This window comes from Triturus cristatus, chromosome 9 (genome assembly GCF_964204655.1).
Source record: "Triturus cristatus chromosome 9, aTriCri1.1, whole genome shotgun sequence".
Lineage (NCBI taxonomy): Eukaryota > Metazoa > Chordata > Amphibia > Caudata > Salamandridae > Triturus > Triturus cristatus.
The window spans coordinates 1,003,896,602-1,003,911,952 of NC_140592.1; the positions used below are offsets into that span (position 1 = coordinate 1,003,896,602).

The window sequence follows — 15,351 nt, forward strand, 5'->3', positions numbered from 1 at the left end:
TCATGCTGTTTGTATCAATGAAATCTGAGCCGCGCTCAAAATAGCGCATGCCGTTTTCAGGCTCCATCTGTAAGTGCTTATAGAAGTCTGCAGTAATGTACATTATCTGATGCTCTCTGAGGGACGGCACATTCTGCTTCCCAGAGAGTGGACAGAGTCTGTACAGTACTTTTTAAACTCTTTGAGACAACCATATTTTGTGGTGGAAGTCTATTGACAGAAAAAGAAAGCATGCATTGCGCTGCAGCACAGATAAGGCGAATTCATAATGTAATATACTTAGCATCTTTTTAAAATAGTTTTGATGCTTCAAATGTGGACATAATGCTCAGAAACAGGGTACCAGTGGACTGGAATTTCGTATATCAATTGCTGCATAGTATCAAACATGCTAGGTGCCCGGACACCTATGGTCAGTGCATTTTTTGAAGTTTTCCATTTACTTTGAAGAGTATATTGGTCCTTTTGTTTAGTTATCATCTAAGGTTTTGGAAGCATGTGCGTATTGATAGATGGGGTGTAACAGAACATTTACATGTGAGGGTTTGTCATTGATGGCGAGTTTTCACCTTGTTTCTGAATTCGGCTGAAGTTGTAGATGATAAGATGGCTGGCGCTGCTTTGAAACACATAATGGAAGTGCATTATACTTGTGCGTTCCAAAAGAATCTTCTATGATCTTGAGGGGAGAGGATGTGCTGTAAGGGCTCGAGTGGTGGCCTTTGAAGCTGGCAAATAGGATTCGCGTCTCGGAGGGAGGCCTAAGATCTTGTGTTGCTTGGTAAATCACTTAAGCTTTACGTGTCCCTCTGGAATGGAATGTAGATTTTGGAACTGAATAGTGCAGTGTGCTGGCTCCGGCTCGCTGTTTGTAGTTCACACCACGGAGCAACGTGTGACTGCACATCACAAAATGAGAACAAGCGGTGGGGTGGAGAAGCAAGAGAAACTAAATGTGCACATGTAGAAACAAGTAGATAAAGCTCAACGCTTGTGAAACGAGAACAGCGCTAAGTGAAATTATGTTAAAGTGACTCGAAAGTTAAAAAATAATAGAGCTGGGCGAGCTGTGCAGTGCAGAACAAAAGAAAGGCGCACCGACATACTTTAAGATTAAGCGCAGCATTGCAGGTGTTTAGCGGGAAGTGCTTGGTATCAATGTTAAAACCATAAATAGCAGTAAAAGTACCAGCACGTGTAACAGAAGCAGTCATCATTGGAAGGATACAAAAGTCCATAAGGAGGGACTATTAAGGCTATTGACAAATCAAAAGCTGGAATTTACAAAGAACAGTAAGGGAAGCCAATTCAAAAGATGGGCAGTGCTTAAGGCTCATATCCAAGGAACAGCATGTCTCGAAGAGAGAGCCTGCGCTGTCTTGGTGAGACCTAAACACCAATGAATTTGTCCATGGGTAACATAAATATGGCTCATGGAAAGCGCTCCATTAACTTCGGCCGCGTTTGTGCTGTATAAAACTGCAAACAAAAATTCACAAAAATCTGAATCCTACATTTGCTTTCCACATTTGACGTCGTGTATTCTGGCGTATCAAGTCACAACCAAAAACGCTAACCAAGCTTGATGTTTATCTTAAATTTCATTCGATAGGGCGTACAGCTTTATTACTTTTTTCTGAAAATAAGGGTATAATGATTATATCAAGTGGTGCTTGAAATTACTTTCAGAGGGGGCTTATCAGTGGTAACTATGCGGGCGCTAAGTGTCCGAACAACATTAAACGAAGGAAGCGTCTGAATCACATTTAGCTTGAATGGTTTCAGGTTGTCTGGTTAGAATTTCGGTGCGACACCGGCAGGTGGAAGGTAGGTATCTCCGTTTACGTGAATTGCCTAGGCTGTGAAACTTTCAAATACTACATTTCCCAGGTATAACTGCGCGCTGAAGATGCAGCCCACTTCGGCGAAATACCCAAGAGTTTATAGACGCTTCTACGCCTGACGTCAATGCGCTGAGGCTACCGACGGCGACCGGACGTGACAGGCAACGGGCTGCAGTTCAGAGGAACAGGATCCAAAATGGCGCTTGCCAGGTAAGTGTTTATAAATGTTCTACGAAGGCATCTGGTGAGGAAATCATTGCTGTGAAGCAAAGCGACACACTTACTATGAATCTAACAGGAATAACGCTTCATTGTTTGACCGGTAGTATTCCAACTCTGACAGCGGAGTGGGTGTTCGCAGAAGGCGTACGATTCCATTTCTTTCTCGCCCCTGCTATCCTTATTCGTACCATCCTCTCTCGGTCGCTGCTGCGCTCTTCAGTGTTGCGCTGTCCCAACAATAATCGGTTAAGGCTGATCCTTCGGAGTCGCTCTTAGATGCCTGCCGGTGTCGTTACTTGTAATTGAAGAACATTGTATTGACGTACTTATAGAACACTTACTACCAGTATGTGGGGCTCTAAAGTGCGTGTCTGTGGATATGTTGCTACACAGTGTAGAACGTTTAGTTTGAACTGAGTTGTCTTTGTTTTGATCTTGTGTGGGAAGAGTTTACATGTTGTGGTTATCGTGTTATGGGACTTAGTGCTTAAATGGGTGCAGTTTATTGTTTTCTGTAAGCTGTCACCTTTGACGAGCTCTGTATAGGTGCATTTTCTGGTATTTTTTATGTCCATAGACTACTTAGCTGGATATTGTACTGGATTGTCTATTCAGAGCTATTTTATTTAAAGTTTATCATAGCTGCCAAGGTTTCAGATTGCTATGTGTGACATTTTCATAATTTCAGTGTAATTATGAGTGACAGTTAAACAACTATGAGCGACACTTTCTCAAGAGCAAAATCAAGCAATGAAGATGAGGGAAACATACAATTATCTGAAATGACACGCATTTGAGCAATGAGAAAATCCTAAAACGATCTTAAAACATATCTGCAAAGCACCAGGAATGGAAGGGTACTAACCTAGTGTCCTTGTAACCTGATCGGTCAGTGGCCAAAGACACTGCATCGTGCAAGCCTCAGGAAAGTGAGGCTGAGGCACACATAGGTTACAGTCAGCCAGGCTCATTGCTGCTCTCAAGCCTGTTAATACTGGACGAACGCTCAATCAACAGTGGAGTCACTAAGGTGGTAATTCAATTCAGTTGTATGACTTTGGCCATTGCAGAAGAGCCCTCAGCTTGTTGTCAGCTGTACGTATATTATTATATACAGGGCTGGCTTGTCTGTTTGCTGAACCCCCCCCAATTACCACCTTCGCTGTGGATTCCCTCACTAATACCCCTTTAACAGTGCCCTTCAATTCTCCATAACTTCTCTCGCTCAGATGCATTTAATTAGGTTAATAGTGCCACTCATACCAGTGTAGGGTGTTAGAGCACTTTGCATCACACACAGACACTCAATCAAAATGTGTAAATCAGTGTATAGGAATGTTACTTAAGACAGAGAACTACAAAGTGTAGGAGTGACGTCATCCATACTGATAAACAGTATAGTTTGAGTACTTGGTCTGGAGAAGCAACAAACTCAGAATTCAAAATGTTACACCGTGGTTGGGGGTTCTCTTTAATAACTGGTTTTTTTTTTGGTTTTTTATCGAAATGAACCCTTTTTGCAACATTATAATAATAAAAGACTGGGGGGTGGGGGGGAAGGGTCATAGTGCGCTAACCTCTACCTTCCAGTTTGCTTCCAGCTCTTTAATGACAGTTATTAGCTCACTGTTCTATACTGGTATTTTAACTTATACACTTCAAGTAAAACAAGCATTTGCAATGCAATGGGTCTGGCAATTGCAAGATTTTGAGCTATTGGCATTGTAAATGACAATGCCTTTTATTTATGGTTTAAAAACCTGCAATAATAAGCTTTTATTGTCATTTACAATAAAAGGAGGTCAAAGTTTCTATAATGCGAGACCTATTGCATTGCAAATCAATCAATCGTTCATTTGTAAAGCGCACTACATACCCGCGAGGGTTTCAAGGCGCTGAGGGGGGTGGGAGGGGGGGTGCTGTTGCTGCTACTGGTCGAAGAGCCAGGTCTTGAGTCATCTCCTGAAAGTCAGCAGGTCTTCGGTTTGTCGTAGGTGAAGGGGGAGGGTGTTCCATGTCTTGGCGGTGGGGTGGGAGAAGGACCTCCCTCGAAGTGGTTCTGCGGATGCGTGGGGCCGTGGCCAGGGTGTGGTCAGCGGAGCGGAGATTCCTGTTGGGAACGTAGAAGGAGAGTCGACTGTTTAGATAGGCTGGGCCGGTCGTGTGCGTGGACCAGGAGCTTGAAGGAGATTCTTCTGTCGACGGGGAGCCAGTGCAGGTTCCTCAGGTGGGGGGTGATGTGGTCGCGGCGAGGGATGTCGAGGATTAGGCGTGCAGAGGCGTTCTGGATTCTTTTGTAGTCTGTTGATTTAGCTTCGACGAGGCTCCGACGTAGAGGGCGTTTCTGTATTCGAGTCTGTTGCTGACTAGGGCCTGGGTGACTGTTTTCCTCGTGTTAGTCAGGATCCATCTGTAGATCTTGCGGAGGGTGGTGAAGCAGGTGGAGGAGACTGGGTTGACTTGTTTGGTCATGGTGAGTTTCGAGTCGAGGATGACTCCCAGGTGGCGTGCGTGGTTGGTAGGGGCCGGTGGGGTCCCCAGTGAGGCGGGCCACAAGGAGTCGTTGCATGCTGAGGGGTTGGGCCCGAGGATGAGGATCTCCGTCTTGTCTGAGTTCAGCTTAAGTCGGCTTTCCTGCATCCAGTCGGCGACGGCCTTCATTCCCTGGTGGAGGTTGGATTTGGCGTTGGAAGGGTCCTTGGTGAGGGAGAGTATCAGCTGCGTGTCGTCGGTGTAAGAGATTATGTTGAGGTTGGGCTGTCGGGCGATGCGTGCGATGTAGACGTTGAACAGCGTCGGGCTGAGGGAGGATCCCTGCGGGACGCCGCAGATGATCTCGGAGGCTTCGGCTCGGAACGGGGGTAGGCGGACTCTGAGTTCTGCCGGTGAGGAAGGAGGTGGTCCAGTCCAGGGCCTTCTCTCGGATCCCTGCGTCGTGGAGGCGCGTGCGTAGTGTGCGGTGGCAGACGGTGTCGAAGGCGGCAGAGAGATCCAGGAGAATGAGGGCCGCAGTCTCGCCGTTGTCTAGAAGGATCCTGATGTCGTCTGTGGCGGCGATGAGGGTGGTCTCGGTGCTGTGGTTGCTGCGGAATCCTGATTGGGAGGGGTCCAGGATGTTGTTGCCTTCGAGGTGACGGGTGAGCTGGATGTTAACTATCTTCTCGATGACCTTTGCCGGGAACGGAAGCAGGGAGATGGGCCGGAAGTTCTTGAGGTCGCTCGGATTTGCCTTGGGTTTCTTCAGTAGGGCGTTGATCTCTGCGTGCTTCCAGTCCTCAGGGAAGGTGGCGGTCTTGAAGGAGAGGTTGATGATGTTGCGCAGGTGGGGTGTGATGGTACTGCCGGCTTTGTTGAAGATGTGGTGTGGTATACAAATGCTTGTTGTATACAAGCACCCCATGGTGCGCTTTCATGTTAATAGATGCCACGCCCCTTTCTTTAGACGAACCATGTCTAAGAGAGTTTGCAGCCGCTATTAAAATGAAAGCGCACTAATGGGTACGTTTACAAACAATTGCTTTTTTTTTTTGTAAAAGCACCCTGTGAAAGAGCGCATGGCGCGCTTAATGTTGCAGGAAAGCAGGTAGTGCCTGCAGTAGGAGAAACTCATTAAAGAAAATAGTGCTTACAGATTAAAATAAGACGTACCATGTAACAAACTAAGTAAAAGGGCCAATCCACATAGAAGGTTACAAATGAAAGGAAACGCGTCCCATTACGGAGCGGCTTCTACTAGTGGGTCCTTGTCCCTGCCTATCATAAATAAAGCTGCTGATCGAGTGCTACTCACCAGGTGGACCACTTTTGGCGCAGAATGTACTACGCGGCCATCCTGCCGCGGAGTGTGCACCACCCCGTAATGTTATGTGGGCCACCCAACATGGTAATCATCATGTCGGCAATGTGGGCCAACAGTGGCAAACAGGATTGAGGACGCGGAGTGTGCACCACCCCGTACATTAATCAGAGTTATCGTGACCTTTTTATTGTTGTATGAACATTTCTGGCGGAAAGGAAGGCGACAGCAGGTGCTTGTTAAACTTAAATACTTACAAATATGGTGAACACTACTTGTAATTATCATTAAGATATTGGCTCTGAATGGATTGTAATCGTGTTCCATTGACAAAGTGCTGCCATCCACAGTTACCATCTAGAGCTCGAGCCGTGTAAACACTCGGAGTAAAAGTCTCATGCATAAATGGATATTTAGATATGGCTCTGAAGGCAACCCGAGGGAATCTTCCAGAGGCCAACAGACCTGAAAAGGGGAACAAAGTACCCTGAGAGAAAAGCAGAGACTAGAAAATAGAAAGCTTTATCGGAAGCATGAGCTGAAAGATTGAAGCCGGTACTGTCAGAATATGTGGGTTTCTTCACAGAAAGTGTTCGCTCCGACAGTACAGGCATGTTTAGTAGCAAAGATTACCCCAACACTACCCATGACATTTGGTAAATAGTATTTATCACTAAATAAAAGATACTGCTGGCAGGCAGAGGCTCCAAATTATGGGAACCACAACATTTCGAACTCTAAATTAACATGTTACTTTAATGAATTGTGTTATGCGTCCAGGACTTGCCTTCCGCACACATTTACTTTATGCAGTGACGGCCGAGAGAGCAGCTGCATATATCCATGTCGGCTGCCCGCGGCCGCTGCCTGTCTGATGCCTGGCAGCCCGAGCTCGCTTGGCCTGCCTCCGTGTCAGCTGAGAGCTGCAGTCAGGGGTCCCGGGCCGGCATGCTTGGGCAGCATCAAGACCACGGTGGCCCCCGTGGGGTCCTCGAGGGTCGGACTAAAGGGAAAAGTAGTGGAGAGATCTGCTAGGATGGACGTTAGTAATATCCAAAATCTGATTGTCATTGTAAGATGTTACGGAGTGGCCGTAATATGGTGCTGGTCGGGACCCGCAATGTTGAACTAAGTAACACAGGCGAATGGTGCATTTACACGTAGTCTAGTAAGTGTTCAGTGGCAGGGCATTAATATGGCCCTGTGGCTCTAAGTTGATCACAATACGTTGAACTGGCTGCAACTGAAAGTAAAATGGCCCTAATTTTACAGCAAGTAGGAGGCCGCATTGATTTGCTTCAGCATTAATTGTCTTTGTGCAAATTCGGTTGGACAAAAGATAAAGGGGTAACCGCCGTAGCCCAACAGTCAGAGTTTGCACTGCTTTGTATTTTATTGTTTGAATTCATTTAGGATGATTAGCTGAATACAGAGCGCAGTGATGTCACTCAAAAAGAACAATCGTCGCGGGGGATTAACGGGAGAAAGTCACCCACTTGACAAAACATTAGCAGTTTTAGGACGAGAAATCAAAGAGAAGATTCTGAACCAATGCACAACAAATGAAAAAGACACGGCCTGTAGCATAGCGAGGATGCGCATCCTCGCTATGCTACAGGCCGTGTCTTTTTCATTTGTTGTGCATTGGTTCAGAATCTTCTCTTTGATTTCTCGTCCTAAAACTGCTAATGTTTTGTCAAGTGGGTGACTTTCTCCCGTTAATCCCCCGCGACGATTGTTCTTTTTGAGTGACATCACTGCGCTCTGTATTCAGCTAATCATCCTAAATGAATTCAAACAATAAAATACAAAGCAGTGCAAACTCTGACTGTTGGGCTACGGCGGTTACCCCTTTATCTTTTGTCCAACCGAATTTGCACAAAGACAATTAATGCTGAAGCAAATCAATGCGGCCTCCTACTTGCTGTAAAATTAGGGCCATTTTACTTTCAGTTGCAGCCAGTTCAACGTATTGTGATCAACTTAGAGCCACAGGGCCATATTAATGCCCTGCCACTGAACACTTACTAGACTACGTGTAAATGCACCATTCGCCTGTGTTACTTAGTTCAACATTGCGGGTCCCGACCAGCACCATATTACGGCCACTCCGTAACATCTTACAATGACAATCAGATTTTGGATATCTAGAGTCTAGCCCATTTTACAGACACTCAAAACGTGCAAGTACACACATGCAGCATACTCGGCAACTTGAAGAACTCGATTTTAAACTTTTTAAGAGGAGACAAAACACTCCAGAGTAATAAACAAATCAAAACATTCCTTCTTAAAAATTAAAAAAGTGGATATACACAGTATAATAAGAGTAATAGCTTTTGACGCTTCTAGCCTCTCAAAAGCTCAACACAGGTCACAGGCTGTATTTCACTTGAGAAATTTGATACCCTGCAGACAAATTTAATGCAGGAGACCAGAAGGGGCACGCATGCATATTAAGCTCACATCAAGAACTTTTAAATGATTTTTTCTGGAGTAACACATTTTAGAAAATGCATAACTAACTAAAAAATAAATGACAATATGGAAATGGTGAGAAAGCTCATAAGGAACGGTTTATTACCACCAAAACACTGTTTAATACCACCAATGAGTTGCTTAAAGTTTTTTGTTTAAAAGCATAACATGACTGTAGGGAGTGGTCTCCTTGCATAGGCCAATCTATAGGAAGGCATGATCCTGTGGTTGCTTGATCCAAATGGAGTCCCGAACTGCTGAAGCATCTTTCTATTGAAACTTGATGCAACCCCCTGACATTGTCCCTCATACCTCCTGCACTGGAGACTGAACTGCATTCCCTTCTTAAGACGCACAATGGCGGTAGCAGTGACTTGGGTACTGTGACATTGAACTTCTATGCTTCATGCAATGTAGGCCTTTTAACAGTGACCTCAATGGAATGTGGAAAATGTTACAAGGAAACTTTACCCAAATGCCAATTTAAGACTAGTTACTCGACAACAGTATGCACAATCCAATAAGACCTGTAACTAGCCAACAGTACACATAACATAGAGGAATGGACAACTTTACACAGCTTCCATTTTAAGACGTTTTACTTGCAGGCTACAAACAGTATTCCAATGTAAGATGTGTTTCTTACGGACTGTTCATGCAATCTGCGTATGACATTTTAGTGGGTAACTGTACAAACAATCTAGTGTGAGATGTATTACTGGCCAACTGTATGCACAGTCCAATATGAAACAAGTTATAGGTATAGATATATACCAGAGTCAAAAGGGGACATTTTACAGGCCAAGGGATCACAGGAGCAGCTGTAAGATACTGTACCTGCCAGCACAGAATTTGTTAATAGTCTTATTAAGGAATAGCTACATAGAGTTAAATGTGAGTTGTGGTTTAAAAATTATATATATATATATATGCTCAAGACAAAGCAGCATGCATTACTAGCCAACTGTATGAGAAATTCAACGTAAGAGCTATCGCTGAGTAAATGCATCTGGACATATTAACAGTGGAGTTCAGTTGAGCCAGTACAAGCACGAAAGTCTACAAATGATTACAGGAAAGAAAAAACATAGGGCCAGGAGTGCTGAGAGCAAAAGGATCCTCAAACCTCAAATGTTTCTGATGGTTTTAAGACAGCTCAGTCATTTGTCTATGTGTAACGCGGTCAGTTTCCAGCATGGCTGACTCCACCCTCATATTTTTTTAGGTCTGTGTTAAAGAGTACCATTGACTTGTATTTTTGCAACACTTTTATCACTGTCTAGAAACTGGCAAATTAGTGGTAAGTAGACCGTCCTTTATCATCCGCTTTCACCACTTCCCAATTTTAATGAAGGACAGCATGCCTTTTTTTTATGGGACCAATCGCTGAGTTTAGAAGTGATAGGAGGTAGATATATGGATCCCAGTCTATCTTGACGCCAAGAGCGTGGAATATGAAAGTCTGTTGTTGAAAGTTTAGCTTTTTGTTTTGTCACCACTCTTGCAATTGCAACTTACTCGATCTATACCTACTGGTAAACCCATTGGCAGTGCGAGTCTAATGGTATGATTTGCCGTCTTGTAGAAAGATACGGGAGACCTTTATACTTTACCACATTCTAGGGCAGCTCCTCCATCGCCACCCACCGAAAAATGCCAAGAAGGCTCGTTGCAAGCCTGCAGAATCAGAGGAGCTAAACCCCATGCAACCCAAGACTGGGTCCAATTGGCCTCACTTCGGGAATCCTTCGCTGGTCGTAAGACATGCTTGTGACATGGCCCCTTGCCACTTGCCTCTTGCCCAAGATGGACGTCAACTCATAGAAACCTCATGGCTTCTATAGCCATGAGTTGGCAGCATCGCTTCTGAAATTATTAGCTTCTTAGTGAGTCACTCTTGCCTTGCAACCTCTTTTTGACAGTAGACAATCAAAAGACACTGAGAGTACTCCAGTTCACCCAAATGTCTTCTTTTTTCCAGATTAACCTCTTTAATAGCAAGGGTGCGCCTACTACAACCCACAAGTCACTTATTGGGGCATTATTCCCATGCTTGAGAGCATTGCCAATCACTGGGTGTGACCCTCGCACCTGAGAGCTCCGTCACTCTTCAGGCATTGCTCTCACACATGAGAGCACTATTTCAATGACCCCAAGACTCATACCTGAAACTGCCATCGGTTCTTGGGCGTGATTATAACACTGTGGAAGGTTGCTCGCTACCTGTCAGTTTTAATAGTCCCTTTGACCAAAAATAAATAAAACAAAAGGCAATGGTCATTTTCTGAATGGAAAAAGTACCTTGGACTGAAATTTAAAACCCTTAAATTTCACTTTTGTCTACTGAGCTTTCCCTTCCGCATCTCCTAATTGTTTTACGCCTGTCACCTCTGGAATCATCCCTGTATGTAAACATGCAAAAAGCCTTGTGTTCCTTCTTATGTGGAAAACCTAGGCTTACTACTGTTTCTTCCTGACGTCCTTAAAATGTACATTATTCACAAAGAGAATTGGCACCTTGAGGGCCAGTAGAACGTAGTCTTGGCTTTCGCCCATTGGCCAAGTTGTGTGATTTGGGGCAAACCGGTTTACATCTCTGCACATCAGTCCTCTTGGAAGCGAGTGCACTTGGAAACGGGGTACATCAGACATGTTAAGTGCGTGTTACAAAACGGGCTTGGTCACATCAGTCTCTTTACATTCTTTGGTCCATAAAACAAGTAAACTGAGTTCGGGCAAGATAGAGTAACAGTCAGTCAGTCAATGTAACTTTATTCGGCACATGGTCATAGAAGATAAAACAAACCATACATACAAAAACATTTTTGATAAAACATTAAAACTCCATAAGATTAAAAGTTATACATACAGGGTAAAATTTAAAATTGCAGTGGTCAGTACTCAAGCTACATTTGCAAATTATCAGACAGAGTTAAAAGGTGCTTAAAAACCCATATTAAAAGCTAGTACCGATGTTATTTAGCTCATAGATTTCCTAATTTGTAAGGCTCCACAAATTCAACTTGTCATAGCAAAACAACACAGTTTTGACTCTAGACATAAAAAACGAGATTAACAAGTGCTATGAGATATGACACCAAATTACTGCAATATAGGCCATAAAAAGAGCATTCTATGTTGAATATAAAATCCACACAAAAACAAAGTGGGCAATTGTTTGTTTGGCAATACCGTCACAAGGACAGGGTGGTAGACTAAGGAACCATGCACCCTGTTGGGGATGCCCTACCAGATTAACACTCATTATTTATAGCGGTTCAAAGCTGGAAACCTTGACAGAGAATGTTATACTTCATTACCTAGGCACTGTTGTCAGCATATGTCCTGTGCCCCAGGTGTTTATCTATTTTGCCCTAATTCATGCTCAGTTTTCCTTACTACTTTCCACCTCCCCTGTCAACATAACCAGCCACAGTACCAGAGAACAGCGCTCGCACATTTGCCAGACCCCCTTTAACATAGCTGCAGCTTTCAGTCCCCAACTAAGTCTGAAGCCTTAGCTGCATCTACCAACTTTACTGTGTGGCACATGTCCTTAGTCAACTGCTTCTCCTTAGCTGCCCACAAACTAGATATCCTTGATCTGATAATGGATGCTGAACTATCTGTCCTCATTCTGACTGAAACTTGGTTACATGAGTTCTGCTCCAGATGTCGTCCATGCACTCCTTCCTGGTTGCTGCATTTCCAAGGTAGACCGGCAGGGAAAGGGGAAATTGCCATCATTTATAGGGACATATTAAGGGGCGCGCTGCCCCCCGGCCCCAAGATGGGGAACTGTGAGAGCCTTCTCTTCAATTTAACCCTTGATCCCACGTTTACTTTTTCCGGATTCTATTGTATAGACCACCTGACCCATACTCTCATTTTCTACAAGCTCTGCCTGAAAAAGTGGCAAAGCCAGCTGTAAATAGGACAAACTTCACTCTATTGAGAGACTTCAACCTACATGTTGAAGACAATTCTCCAATGCTGCCTTAAGCAATTTGCTTCAGGATCTTGGGGCCATTACAATTAACGCAATTACTGAATGGGCCCACACACGAGAGAGGCCACACCATCAACCTAGTGTTTAACAACTCTACTCTTTCACAAGCACAGAGCACTTCTCCCATCAGATGGTCGGATCATTGTCAAATTCCCTTCTTTCCATCCACGTCCCTGTCGCCCTTTCTATGCCTAGTGAAGTCGAACGGACTGCTGTTGGTTGAAGTTGAATCAGAAGGACTGATCATCAGCCCTACAAAATACCAGACCCTTCTTAACCGCGTTTGTCACCTCCTTCTGCCGTTTTAATTAATGGATTAGGAACTCCTTGGACTCTGTTCTACCCATTAATAGGCTTAGAACCGTTGGTCGGAGGAAAAAATCTCCTTGATTCAGTTCCAACGTCCTTGCACTTAAAAAGGAATGCAAACGACTTGAAAGAAACTGGAGAAAGTCAATTGATGAGGTAATTACAGGAGGGCAGTAAGGGGTTATCATGCAGCAATAAAAACAGCTCAATCCGATTATTTTGCCTCTAAAATTGAACATGCTGCTAACTCCCCAAGAGACATTTTTAACATCCTGGAAGACATCACTGTGCCAAAGCTAGTAGGCTCTGTCCATGAAGGCTCTCTCGAGCATAGCAATAAGCTAACCTTATTTTTTAAGAAAAATATTCTGGGTATCTACTCCACCTTCCTTAACAGGCATTCTTATGAAGATGCTTTAGGCAGTGAGTTCCTACCTATAACCAAGGCGGACAGGCTGTTTCAGGCAGCGGGGACTGCCTGAAACAGCCTATTCCCTTTCATCTTAACTTGTCCTAATGTGAAGCACTTGTTTACATAGAGGGTGCTCTCTCTCTCAACCATCGACATTTATTCAGTTTGCCAAACTAGTGGTTTCTTTGTTTGCCAGAGTTGGGGGAACCGGAACCTTTGTTGCTTCTTCTTAGTCACTTAATAAGTCTTAATGCTTGCTACACCTTTGGTGCTACATAAGGGTCCTGTCCCAGTTCTCAATTGTGATGTGTGACGCTGCCTGACCAGCCTTATCATCGCATCTTCATATGGCCAGTGTGCTCCACACCTAGCTTTGTCCACGTTGTCCTTTCTGGCTCATACAATCGCGCACACCTTTTTACACAAAGTCAAGATCTGCTCCCTCCAATTCACTTACACGAAATTCAGAAAGGGATTTTAGTGATGTTCGCTGAACCCTTCCCTGCCTGTGACTCCTAGGATATGGTGAATGACTGCTTCTGAGTGACATGGGCCTCAGACGTGGGCTCTGGGAGGCCTACAATTGGCACCTCACAGCCTATGTTTAATCAGTGCAGTTGTGTTGTTTTGTGTGTTTTTTTTTTCTGCCCACTATTCTACCTCTTGGTAGACCCAGTCATGATCAAATCAGCCTTGGTCCCGCTTCAATAGAACTGTTCAGCCCAAGCTGCCAAGTCCCTCGTTCAGAGCGAAGGCTAGCCTCTAATCATATTGCATGAGAATTAATTACATTATATGTATACTCGGGTAGTACATTTTGATGGACTGAAAATTAGGAGTCTGGGCATCAGCAGACTAAATTACAAGCCACCACTGAAACCATGATCAGTTGTTCTTCCACTGTGTCTTTGTTTTAATTTCTTAATGGTGTATAGACCTCTTCCTCCTAATCAAATCTCTTGAATAGCCAGTTAAGTTCATCTTTTCTCTTCCCTTACTTTGGCACATAGTGTATCTAATATTTGTGTGGCCAACCCATTACCTTTTTTCATTAATTGATTTAAATTTTTAACCGTGACTTCTAAGGGGGCTGTCACTTCGTTTCAACTCTATTTCCATAACTCTAAGAGGCAGAATTATCGGAATTACCAGGTGCAATGACTAGGCACCCAGAATGAGGCCTTAAATAGTTTCACCAATTTTTACTTGAACAAATTACTCGTCAAAGTATGCGTAACCCTGTTGCACTGAACCTTTTTGTGGATCGACTTATTTTGCATCTGTTCATCCATTACAAACATAGTGTCCTATTTAAGCATTAGTGAGGGATTTAAACCATCAACCCTTAAGCTTCAATCAGTTTTGTACATAAAAATAATTATGGTTATAAATATGAACACCGCTTTGTACACAGTATGCTGATCTCACATGTTAATAGACAAATGTTTGCTCTTTGATGCTAAATATAGCACAGAAAATCATGCTGATGCCATGTGGATGCAGGTTTCCGTAGGTGTAGTACTTCAGGGTGGCTGGTGACTCAAATGTGGGGCTACTTTGAGCCCCCCCCCCCCCCCCTCTCTCAATTCCTTGTGGGGGACCATCCCCTAATGTTTTGTTATGCCACTGCTCCACACTCCCTCTGGGTCCCTTTTACATTTCTGCTTATTCCAGAATATTTTCATTTCCTGAGGCTTGCTCCTGCAATTGAGATGAATGCTTTAGCGTTGGTACAGGAAATAAGTCGGTTTGGACAACAAACATGGTAACATCAGCAGCTTCAGACGAAATAGCATTTTTAGCAGCAGAATCAGCTAGGGTGTTACCCCTCGAAACATCATGCTGCCACCTTCTTATGCAACTGTAAGGCGTTCAAAATGTTTGAACATACTGTCTTTTAAAAGTTGTTCCAGCTGATGTTAAACTCCAAATGCATACTTTGAGTCCGTATACGGGGTTACAATGTTTTCCTTGGCTAAAATGCAGGCTTTGGTGAGAGCTATAAGCACTGTAACCTGAGCAGATCTTGCATTTAGCAAATGACAACTTTCCACAATCTGATACATTGTACATAGAGCATAGCCAGCAACAAGGACATCATCTTTGTGAGATATGATCCATCAACAAAATGTTAACTTTCAGTCAAGTATAGGCACGTCAGTTAAGTCCATTTGGGGATTGGTTACATGCGCAGTAACTAGGCGGCAATCCTGCAGTTCCCCATTCTCATAGGTGGGCATTAAAATGGCAGGGTTCATGGCTGGACACCCTGTCTGCGTAA

General features: G+C 44.0%; 1 protein-coding gene across 1 annotated transcript in view; it reads left to right on the forward strand.

The window, feature by feature from the left end:
• Positions 1-1,915: 1,915 nt before the first annotated feature.
• The window catches only part of SNW1 (SNW domain containing 1), a 67,448-nt gene continuing 54,012 nt past the window's right edge, over positions 1,916-15,351 (forward strand). The window contains exon 1 of the mRNA XM_085626630.1: positions 1,916-2,054. Within this exon, the coding sequence (XP_085482756.1) occupies positions 2,041-2,054 (14 nt within the window). The 5' untranslated portion in view covers positions 1,916-2,040. The remainder of the gene's footprint in view (positions 2,055-15,351) is intronic.